Source organism: Arvicanthis niloticus, unplaced genomic scaffold (assembly GCF_011762505.2).
Source record: "Arvicanthis niloticus isolate mArvNil1 unplaced genomic scaffold, mArvNil1.pat.X pat_scaffold_142_arrow_ctg1, whole genome shotgun sequence".
NCBI lineage: Eukaryota > Metazoa > Chordata > Mammalia > Rodentia > Muridae > Arvicanthis > Arvicanthis niloticus.
In genome coordinates this window covers 25047-37401 of record NW_023045396.1, presented here as the reverse complement: position 1 = coordinate 37401, position 12355 = coordinate 25047, and the positions used below count along the sequence as shown (strand labels likewise).

General features: G+C 43.8%; 1 protein-coding gene across 1 annotated transcript in view; it reads left to right on the top strand.

The window, feature by feature from the left end:
• The window catches only part of LOC117701603 (autophagy protein 5-like), a 53257-nt gene that overhangs the window by 25688 nt on the left and 15214 nt on the right, over positions 1-12355 (top strand). The window contains exon 5 of the mRNA XM_034493183.3: positions 4203-4365. Coding sequence (XP_034349074.3) covers positions 4203-4365 — 163 coding nt within the window. The remainder of the gene's footprint in view (positions 1-4202; positions 4366-12355) is intronic.

The following is a 12355-nucleotide window of genomic DNA, read 5'->3' as shown; positions in this document are numbered from 1 at the left end:
TGTCAAGTCTTTTAGAACTAGACTTACAGACTGTTATGAGCAGCCATTTGGATGCTGGGAACCCAGCCTGGGACCTCTGCAAGAGCAGCAAGTGCCCTTGACCACTGACCCATCTCTCCAGACCCTACATGATGGATTTGAATCTAGAAAAAGAAAAGGATATCTGACCGTGCCATTTATATAAGCAGTTCTGCTACAATTCAGCATGCTTTCTTTAAAACAATCAAAACAAAACACTGCATTTTTAAGATTGTGCAGTTAAAAACCACAGGACCTTTAGGGACAAGTCTAAAGCCTTTCCACAGCATAGTTTTCCTCAGGCAAGCGGCTAAGAGGTATGTAAATGCTGCAATAAGGAAGGCATTTCAAGTTGGAAACGACCAAAAGTTTGCTCTGGACACGGTAGCCTGAACATGTCAGCTGTGAAGCTGGGGAGGGTTAGTTGGAGCCAGGAGTTGTGATGGCTGTGCTTGTGAGTGTGTTTCTAACATGGAGGCTCCAGACAGTCTCCGCTTGTACTCAGATCTGTTAGCTGGGTACAGAATGTGTGTGCACCTGCTGTGTCTCCTGCACGGTATTTGCATAAGTACACACAGAAGTTGCATTATGCACAGCCTCTTACCTCATGTGTCAGTTGCTTTGGAACAAATGCAAACGATTTGAACAGAAGGGTTTGCAGAACCTATGAATTACCAATAAATACATGAAAGGTGCTGATCGTCTTTTAGTCATCAGTGTAATGTAAATGAAAACCAGAGAGAGAGATTACTTTACATGTCCGAGAATGACTGAAATGAAGAAAGCTGATGATACCCATGACATGGAGCCCAGAGCTGGGAAGGTTGCTGATCAGAGCTTAACCCTGCCCTGTCACTGCAAGAAAGTAGTTCAGCAGTATTGAAATGCTGTTAAACATACACCTAGATCTGCCTAGACGACATTGCTGTCTGTAGCTGTGTGCTCAGAACGATGAGAAGACGTCTGCTAGGACACTTGCATATTACTGGTCACAGCAGCCTTCTTAACCAAGTAAAAGTTGGAAATATGCTAGCAACAGGGTTTCAAGGAGAAACACAATGGTCATTCGCTGACACCTTAGTAACAGAAAGGAGTCTGTTTCTGATGTGTGCAGTCACATGAGTAAATCTAAGAGCATGCTAATGCAGTGACACTGTTTTATATATGATTTGATTTGTGAGATGTTATAGGCAAAACTGGTACAGCAGATCACGTAGTGCTTGTTGGAGTAGAAGAGACCGCCTGCTGCTCAGGACACAGGTACCTTTCAGTAAACTTCAGAAGAGAGTGAGTGAGGGGAGAGTAGTTGCAGTTCACATTTTTGCTGAGGAATGAGAATGTGGTTGTTTATCTGTTGTAATGTTCTCTATCTTGTTTGGTTGATAGTTATTCAAAATTCATCTAATTAAAGCGTCCTATGTTTCATTGTATATGAATCATATCTCAATAATTTGACTTATTTAAGAAAGATACTAATAAGAAGGATACTGAGAAGTGAGGTCATTATCTCTGGTTTATAGGCTATAAGAGTTCTGTTGCCTGTGGATACGTTAACAGGCATTATAATTCTGGCCAGAATTATTACTATAGAGTCCAATGTAGGGACAATGGAAACTCAACCTTGACTTGGTGGGTGAAAGGGAGAGTGTCCTGGATGGTGTGCCATGGAAGCTGAACCTGAAGCTGAGGATTTTTTGGCCAGATGTATAAGTGGATAGACAAGGAGAAAAGAATGTTCAGATAGTTGGCGTGAAGACAGAGATGGGAAGGTGTTGTTGAAAGAACAGAAAACATGTTGAAAATGGGAACTACTCAAGTGTTTGGAGCAGGGTGTGTGTGTGTGTGTGTGTGTGTGTGTGTGTGTGTGTGTGTAATAGGGTAGGAGGTTTAGAGCAGGCTAGTAGACCCTGAAGTAATTTAGAATCTTAATGGCTTTGATTATATCCTAAAAGGCCTTAATTTTTGGAAAATCACTCTGACTCTCAGTTCAAAACCATTACATGTGTAAAGTTATAGACGTGTGCCCTTGTTAGCTTAGACTGTTGATTTGTTGCAGCCTAGAGCCCCCAGAGAGGGGGGGTCTCAGTTGAGGGATTGGGCTCTGCACAAGTATGTGGGGGATTACCTTGATTGTTAGCTGCCGTAGAGGGTCCACATCCACAACGCCCTCCCCGTAGGTGGCCACATAACCTGGGCAGGAGGTAGTAGACTGTATTAGAAAGCTGGCTGAGGATAAGCCTCCCAGTTAGAGAGCTAGCACACAGCTACAGGGCTTCTGTGAATTTGTGGCGATAGATCACAAGAGTTGTAGCCAAAGAGAAGTTGAGTTTGGAGTTTGTGTTTGGCTTTAGATAGGTGTTTTCAGTGGCAAGAATGTATGTGGAATGCTACTAAGAGGGGAGACTGAGCAAAGCTACTCTTATGGGAGAATCTAAAGACTGGACAGATAGGACCTAGGAAACATGATGAGAAAAAAATATTATCCTATAGATTGTAGCAGGGGGTGATGATTGGTTAAAGCTAAGCTTGTAGATTACACCTTAGAATTAGAATCTTTAAAAACAAATGAGAAACTTAACATGACTTGGTACACTTATTTTAGCATTGGCTCGTTTACCTCTTTCTCTTCTTTTGTATGTTAAGATGGGGTGTTGTGACTTTGGTTGGCCCCCAGACTGCAAAGCCAGTGACTTTGAATTCATGGTCCTCAAATGTTGACATTACAGGCATGTGTCACTGTGTCTGACATTTAACTTTTGTCAGTTTTTGGTTTGTGGGTGGAGGCACAGAAGGGGTGGGTTATGAGTGTGCATAACCCATGCTGGCCTGGGATTTGCATCCCTCTTGCCACTACCTCCTGAGTCTGGAAGTATAACAGGCATGGAATCATTGTCCCAGTATATTCTTTCCTTTCTTGAAAAGTAATACATGAGAAGAAATACTTGGGGAAAAATGCCCTTCCCTCCCAACCCTTTTATGTACACAAAGTAATCGTGGGAAACTTTTTATTTTTATTAAAGTAAACTTATAAATTATGGATTCACATTTCATTCTGAAAGCTGTGGCTTCTACTAGAGGGGAACCCAACAGTGAGAGCTCATGTTTAGTAAGATGTTTGATTCTTTACATGTGACATGCAAGTGTCTGGCGTAGTTGCTTTAACAAAGTCTCAATCTTCTGGTATTGCTAGTAGATTGAATTTTTTCACTTACTTGTAAGTGGTGCTTTGATTTAATGCTGTTCAGTTACTTATAACCTATCTAGATACATTGCAGATAGTGAATATTCTAATTAAATAATGCAATTATAATCTCTAAAAGGCGGGTCTAAGAATTTAGCTCAGTGGTAGAACACAGAAAGTCCTGGCTTTGGCCCTTAGAATGCGATAGGGAGTGGATGTGCAAAGAAATGAAAAGACACCCACACCTCAGATGAATGGTGTTCTAAAGGGAATCTTTCTGAGTCTCCTGTAAAAGTGAAATTAAATTTACTTTGCCGTGTTTTCAATTTGGAAGATAAATGAGAGTAAACATGGTATTACACTCTATCAGAGAGTTTGCTTGGCTCAGGAAGATAAGCGTGTATACACAATGGCTACTGCACATTAGGAAAGATGGAAATGCAGTGGATCAAGGATCTGTTTGTAATTTCGCTGTGGTCATCACTCTCACTTGGGTGGATGTGAAAAAGATGCCTCACGGTCGGGGTGAGGCAGGGAGGCTGTGGCGAGGTGTCTGTCGCTCTCTGCATGCCTCGTTCAGCTGCTTTGGCTGTATGAGTAGCTCAGCTCTCTGTTCTGTATTACTGCCCTCCCTTGTTTCCTGAGTGCCTCTCAGTGAGGATTTCAAGGCTTCCTAGATTGAATTGGGCCTTCTTTTGAAGGTAGGTATAGAGGACTAGCAGTACCTTGTACATGCCTCTGGTTCCAAAGGCCATGCACTTGTGATTGCTGCTGTCAGTTCCACGTGTCATGCGATAACCTCACAGGTGAGGATCATTGGGAACAGTACAGCGTGTGTCAAATAGGCAGTACTTAGTAAGTTAATTTTTAAAGTATTTGTAGTATTTCTATCATGGTAATGAAATATGGCATGCCGTGAACAGTGGAAAGTGGGGAAATGTAGTTCTTCTGAGAAGCTAATTCGTGTCTGCACACTTGTTTTGTATGTGTTTCCCTTTGGTAGAGTTTTCCAGAAAAGGACCTTCTACACTGTCCATCCAAGGATGCTGTTGAGGCTCACTTCATGTCCTGTATGAAAGAAGCTGATGCTTTAAAGCACAAAGGTCAAGTGATCAACGAAATGCAGAAAAAAGACCACAAGCAGCTCTGGATGGGACTGCAGAATGGTAAGTACACAGTACCTGATTCCTAAGTCTGTATACAATAGTACACAGTCATAACCCTGTGAGCAGGTCATGCTTTAGCTGTAGGAATTAGCCCTGGCCTCCAAGGCCCAAATCTGCATAGTATCTACTCCAGTTCAAATCTGCAAAGTCATCTCTTCCATTTCAGCGTGCCAGTGTTGCTGTGTTCCTGATTGTTGCACGGGCTGGTCACTTAGTTTATGACAGCATAAACCTTTTTGTTTAGCTTCTGAAGAAAGAGTGTGGTCCTCGTTCCTTAGGCATGGTTCTCTTTTGGATCAGGCCATGCTGTGATTTTGAGACTGCTCCTAAGGCCATAGCTTGGTTGTTAGAGCGCTTGCCTAGCATTCAGAAGGCCTGGCTTGATCCTCAGTGTTGCGTAAGCCGGCATGGAGGTGGAGGCAAGTAGATCAGAAGTTGGAGGTCATCAGCTGCACAGCAAGTTCAAAGCCAGTCTGTGGTACATGAGAGGAGTGGAGTTCAGAGAGGAAAAGAAAGGAGAAGAAAAGAGGAGGAAGAGAGAGTCAGTAAGACAAGTGGAGAGAGGGGAAAAAAATACTCCTGTTGGAATATGAGGTCATCTGCATTCCTGTCTTTTGAAGAGCTGTAGCCTCTTTTGCTTGTGTTGACTGTCCTGTAACGCTAATAGGCTAATAGGTTGTGTTAGAGACCTGACTTTACCTGGATCCAGGATGTATGGTTATGCAATACCAATTCCTTAATTATATTGTTCAAATTTTAGCTACTGTGGCTTATTAACCATAAATAATTATATAAAGTACAATTTTGTTGCTAGTTTTCTGTGTGTATATGTATGCACATGCTATGTATCTGCATCCGTGCACATGCCATAAGTACATGCTTGTGTAGGCCAAAGGAAGGTGTCAGATCCCTGGACCTGAAGTTACCAGCCATTGTGAGCTGCTGGAAACTGAGTTGTGGGTGCTGGGGGATGAGCTTGGGTCCTTTGGAAGATCTTTTAGTCACTAAACCATCTCTCCTGCCCTATTGCTATCATTTTTGTTGGACATCATTATATCATGACGGATGTGCTCATGGTGGGTGACAAACCATGTTACATCTTAGTGTCTGTCATTAATCACTATGCATTTGCCATTCACAACATAAACAGCAGGGCATATGTAAGGTGCTGCAGCTTCCTTGTGTGCTTTTGGGGATAAGAGGACATGGCACAGACACTGCAAGTGCAACTCTGGTGTGCCCTGAGCAGAAGACAGTGGGGACGGGGGACTGGCAGCAGGAGGAAACTAGTGCAGGACAATTCATAACTTTGCTACGCTTTACAAAGAAATTCAATGTGTGCGTGTGGAGCGTTTGGGGAGCAGTCACTTGTGTATGCCTCTGCAAGACGCAAGGTTGACGTTGGGTATTTTTCTCCTTTGCTTTTCACCTCACTTGCTCAGATAGGGCCTCACTGAATTTAGAGCTCTCCATTTTACACACTGGCTGGCCAGCAAGCCATCTGCCTCTCTCTGTCCTTAGTGGTGGAGTTACATGCCAACATTACCATGCCTGGCTTCTTATGTGGGGGCCAGGGACAGAACTCAGGTCCTTGTTCTTGAATAGCAAGCATCGTATAAAAGAGCCATCTTCTAGGCAAATTCTCTTGTTTTCTTTCTTTCTCTCTCTTTCTTTGCTTCTTTTCTTCCTTTCTTTTTTGAGACAGAATCTCACTGTTTAAATTACTTATACTCAGCCTTTTAACTTTGCTATTTATGAAATAGTAGCAAATAGCATATTGTAACAATTTGTGAAAGATATTCAAATCATGGAATGATATTATCATGGCCCCATTCCTGTGCGGCTCATTACCCTCCTGCTTCAACCTCCTAAGTGCCTGGAGTACAGGTGCAAGCGCGTGCCAGCCTTCCCTGCCACCACGATTACTTTCCATGGTTGAGCCACGTCACTTTTCCAGTGTACATGGGTAGTTAGGACAGTCCTGTATCTTGTATCTTTGTGTTTGCCCTTGGTCAAGAAGAAAGGCCAGTGTAAGTTCTTTCTCAATGATACTGCACTATTGACCAGTCAGTGTGGCTATTGGATATGTACTAAACTCTGCAAAGTTAAGAGTGTTGTGACTTCAGTGACCTCAGTATGTAAGGCACATATTTTATGATGTATATGGTAATCATTTCTCATCCTTCTGTTAGATTTATATTTGATATGGGCTACATGGAATTATCACATAGTTTCATATTTGGAATATATAACCTGGTAATGACATACTTGTTTTCCCATCAAAAAATATCATCTCATAATTAAAAGTATTTCTAACCTAAAGAAAGTATACTGCGGGCCGTGGTGGCACACGCCTTTAATCCCAGCACTTGGGAGGCAGAGGCAGGTGGATTTCTGAGTTCGAGGCCAGCCTGGTCTACAGAATGAGTTCCAGGACAGCCAGGGCTACACAGAGAAACCCTGTCTCGAAAAAACAAAACAACAACAACAAAAAAAATGGGCTGGTGAGATGGCTCAGTGGTTAAGAGCACCGATTGCTCTTCAGGAGGTCGTGAGTTCAAATCCCAGCAATCACATGCCATCAACTCACAGCCATCAGTAGCAAGAGGGAGAAGTGAAGGAGATTTAAAAAAAAAATAAGAAAAAAAAAAAAGAAGGAAAGTAGACTGCATGCTTAGTTGTGGTAGCAGCACATGCCAGTAAACACAACACTTAGGGGTGGAGACCAGCTACAAGAGACCCTGTCACACATAAGCTAGGGCTGAGAGAGAGAAAAGATCAAAGAAAAATTGACTTCAAGTAATCCCAGACCTTGAGGGTGGAAACAGGAGGACCACGAGTTCAGGGCCGTCTTATCTATCTAGTCAAGTGTCAAACCAGATTGGACCACACAAGGTCCTATTTCAGTAACAACACACACACACACACACACACACACCACACAGTATGAAATAAAGCATCAGAGACAGCAGGCTGCCTCAGTGGGTAAAGGCACTTGCCAACAAGCCTGACAGCCAGAGCTCAGCCCTGGCATCCATGTAATGGAAGGAGAGAACTAGCTTGCTTCTGTGATTATCCTCTCCCTCCATGCCATGGTATGCACAGATAGACAGACATAAATAGGCTGAAGTTAACTGTGGAATGTTTGTGAAGGTGGATGCTTCATTGTCTTTCTGTCTGGAAGACTGTCTCTCCTCCTCTGGCTGTTGATCTTCTCGTGGCTACAGTTTCTGTATGCTCACCTTTTGTAAGATGCCTTCTGTTTGTAGAGTTAACAGTGTGTATCTAACTTGTCCTGACAGTGCACAGAAGGTGTGGTCCTCCAGCACCTGGGGACACAGAGCCAGCTCCTGGAACTGCAGTCATCAGGACAGGGTGTGTGCGGGGTGGGGGCTGGGGGTGCTGCGCTGTACACACCTTTGTTCACTGGTGTTCCTGCACTGCTGTTTTCTGTATTGAGCACTACATAATGCTCGAAGGGTTGGCGTGTGTCTTACATTTTTTTCCTCAAAACATGGTGTTATCTTACCGAGTAAAAGACATAAGTTTTGCTTTACTTTTTTATCTCTTTCTCACATGACCAGGAAGTACTATTAAAGTGTTTCATAAATAGTGTAATATTCTGAGTTTAAATTATTTATGGAAATGGATTTTTATACTGAAGGACTTTTGGGGGGCGGGGTGACAAGGTCCTGATTGTTTGTGAGGTCATAGAGCTGTTGTCACATTCTTGTTGATGCAATTGTAAGTTTGTCTAAATTCAGACAAAGCAGGTGGTCCACTTGTTCCATTCAGAGCTGCACCTGGAGAACAGCAACACTAAGCACAAGTTTCAAAGATTTTTGAATACTTTCAAATGCTAATTTTAATTTGGAAACTCTCAGAGGAGAAATAAGAAAAGCTTCTGAAACCAAGAAAACTCATTTAAGGCATAATGTGCCTTTCAGTTTTTAATAGGCTTTCATTTTAGATGCGAGGATGTGCCACCTCTCTGAAACAGAAAAGAGAGTAGCATCTTTCTCTATGGGACAGTCGTCAGTCCATGTGGAGGATTGCTGTCCAGCATCACACTGTGGGGAGATGTGAGGAAATCACTAAAGGATAACAAGAATAATAGAAGGCTCAGCTCTTAGCCAGTCTTCTCTGAGTATGCCTGCTTCTTCTCCTGTTTGGGTTTTTGAGGCAAGGTTTCATATAGTTCAGGCTACACAGATGTTTAGCCCCCATGCCTCAGCTTCCAAGTGACGGGATTGTGGGTGTGCATTACCATGCCCAGAGTGAGAGAACACTTTAAAAAAATGATTTTAAAGTTCCATACACTTGGAGATAAAACTACTATTTGGCTGTTTATAGATACACTTAAGTTTGCATTACTTACACAGTGCTGTTAGACTTTTAATTAGCTTACAGTGTGCTGTTTACCACACACACTCACCCCTCTACTACTTATTTTGAGACAGGGTTCCAGTATATTCTGGCTTCAACTTAGGATCCTCCTGCCTCAGTCTCTCAAATGTAGGGATCGCATGCATGTGCGAACACACTCAGCCCCTGTTGGCCATTTTTAGCATAAAACTGGATTTAAGAGGAAAGAGGAATTATGCATGACAAGTGATATCTTAGAGACATGTGTGCTCGAGACGGATGTTTTATGTTTTCATCTTGCTGTTTTTATTGGTCTGCACACTGAATTGGCTCTGTTCTATAGCTCTACCTGTGAGCAAGTTAGATCACTTTTCTCTCTGGAGCTCCCTTATAAATGCAAAGACAGGATTCTAGTAACTGATTTTTTTTTTCCTTAGTGATTTTCAGGACTACCTGGATGAAATAAAGAAAGGCATTTTTAAATGAATGAGATGTGAAGTTACTAAGACTTAAGATGGTTGTAATGGAATTCGAATTATAAAGGTTAAGTTCTAGACATCTGAGCAACTATTGAGTGTGGTTTTCAAGTAATTACCTTTACTTTCTAAGTGTCTTTGCCAGGAGATTGAAGCCAGGCCTGCCAGGTAATAAAATAAGCTTGGTTTTCAGTCAAAGCATTTGCTCATCTTAGCTCCTCAGTCACCTCCCCACTGGCCATTGATTCATAAAACGTCTATCGGTTTTATAGTCCAACACTTAAGTTTGGTAAAGGTATACGTGTCGGCACATGGGCATGCCACGTGCGCAGGTGCTCTTGGAGGCCAGAGATGGCAGATCCTGTGGAAGTATAGATGATAGAAGTGTGGCGATGTGCTTGCTGGGAACCCAGGAACAGGTCCTTGGAAAGAGCAGCAAGTACAGGTTAAGCACTGAGCCAGCATTCCAGGCCATGGTTTTTTGTTTGTTCATTTGTGCTACTTTAAGATTTGGTGAGTATCTATGTATGGGAATGTGCCCCTGAGTGAGGGTGCCTACAGAGTCTAGCAGAGGGAATCACATCGACTGGCACATCTGTGAGGACTAGAAATTGAACTCTGGTCCTCTCAAAGAGCAGCAGTCTCAACTGCTGAGCCATCTCTCCACATTCCTTTTTTAAGGGTTCTTCATTGTCTTAACAAGTGTACTTTTTATTTTGACACAGTGTCTATGGGTGTGTCCATGTTAGTGTTTGCACACACATGGATGCTGTTGCCCTTAGAGGTTAGTCCAGAGGTGCCAGATCCCGTGGGACTGGAGTCACAGCAGCTATGAGCCACCCTGTGTGGGTGCTGGGAACTGAACTTGGATCCTCTGGAAGAGCGTAGCATCCACTCTTAATACTGAGCCATCTCTCCAGCTCTTCTCTTTTAGGGTTTTTTAAAATCATTCAGTTGTGTGTGCATGTGAGTATGTGTACAGTGGCTAGTGTAGGTGCTGCAGTGTGTATGTGTGTGTACAGTGGCTAGTGTAGGTGCTGCAGTGTGTATGTGAGTGTGTGTACAGTGGCTAGTGTAGGTGCTGCAGTATGTATTATGTGAGTGTGTGTATAGTGGCTAGTGTAGGTGCTGCAGTGTGCATGTGAGTATGTGTACAGTGGCTAGTGTAGGTGCTGCAGTGTGCATGTGAGTGTGTGTACAGTGGCTAGTGTAGGTGCTGCAGTGTGCATGTGAGTGTGTGTACAGTGGCTAGTGTAGGTGCTGCAGTGTGCATGTGAGTGTGTGTACAGTGGCTAGTGTAGGTACTACAGTGTGCATGTGAGTGTGTGTACAGTGGCTAGTGTAGGTGCTGCAGTGTGCATGTGAGTGTGTGTACAGTGGCTAGTGTAGGTGCTGCAGTGTGCATGTGAGTGTGTGTACAGTGGCTAGTGTAGGTGCTGCAGTGTGCATGTGAGTGTGTGTACAGTGGCTAGTGTAGGTGCTGCAGTGTGCATGTGAGTGTGTGTACAGTGGTTAGTGTAGGTGCTGCAGTGTGCATGTGAGTGTGTGTACAGTGGTTAGTGTAGGTGCTGCAGTGTGCATGTGAGTGTGTGTACAGTGGCTAGTGTAGGTGCTGCATTGTGTATGTGTGTGTACAGTGGTTAGTGTAGGTGCTGCAGTGTGTATGTGAGTGTGTGTACAGTGGCTAGTGTAGGTGCTGCATTGTGTATGTGTGTGTACAGTGGTTAGTGTAGGTGCTGCAGTGTGCATGTGAGTGTGTGTACAGTGGCTAGTGTAGGTACTACAGTGTGCATGTGAGTGTGTGTACAGTGGCTAGTGTAGGTGCTGCAGTGTGCATGTGAGTGTGTGTACAGTGGTTAGTGTAGGTGCTGCAGTATGTATTATGTGAGTGTGTGTACAGTGGCTAGTGTAGGTGCTGCAGTGTGTATGTGAGTGTGTGTACAGTGGCTAGTGTAGGTGCTGCAGTGTGCATGTGAGTGTGTGTACAGTGGCTAGTGTAGGTGCTGCAGTGTGTATGTGGAGGTCAAAGGATAGCATTGGAGAGCTGCTGCTTTCCTTCTAGCATGGGATCTAGGGATTGCCATGTGACTTCACCCTTGAGCTCTCTTGCCAGTCCTCATTCAGTCGTGATTTCTTTTATTCTTTGCCTTTCCTAATGAAACTCTTGCTCCTCTGAAGATGCGTGAGTATGAAGCTCATATCTCCCACCGCAGAGTCCCAGCATCTCTGACCAAGCAGAGCGCTGACCTGTTTCTCCTGTGTAAAGAGTTTTCTCCTTTCTTTTCTGTGGCCATGCCTTCACAGTCACCTTGCTGAGTGTTGTTTGTACGGTTCATTTGCCCTCTGTTTCTTTTTACCAGCTCTTCTTGGTTTGGGCCTTCCTGCCACTCTGCTCTGACATTGCGTCTCTATAATCTGCTTCCTCTTTACAAGTGTTATTAAATGTTAATTACTCAAGTAGTTATTGATTTGTTTGTGCTTTAGCTGGAAATATCCAGGGAGCAAAACAGGCAGAAATGCTATCCTTGAGAAGTTTAGATTCTAGTGGATGATGCGAGTCACTGAGCGTAGGTCGTATCCGCAGACACATGTGTAGGCTGACCCACAGACCTTAACTGATGTCTTGGCGTTAGATGAAGACTGAGCGCTCAGGGGATTAGCATTCATCCTGAATTAGAGTGTCATAGGCAGATGGGGACTAGGGATGGCAGGCGCAAGGGCGCTGAGATTGGAGTAGTCTAGGTACTTTGACAGAACAGGATTCCAAGGCAGGGAGGATTGGTGCTGTACTTACAAACCCTTTTCTGTTAGTGTGCCCGTATTTTTTTCTTGATTGCTGAGGCATTCACTTGTAACACTTTTTAAACACCTTTATTACTCTGTTGGAACTGTCTGGCTCACAGACAGTCCAGGTTCAAAGCTCTAGGAGATTCATGTCTAGTAAGTGCTTGTTCTGCTTTGAAGACCCTACCTTGCTGCTGTGTCCTCATGGCAGGAGGCAGGCTGGAATTGCCTTCTTCTCTTTAACGCACACACGCACGCACGCACGCACGCACGCACGCATGCACGCACCACTTTGAAAGTGCTAACTGAGGTGCTGAGACAGTGCCAGTAGCCTTGTGCTCTTGCACTAAGGCGGCTAGGGAATG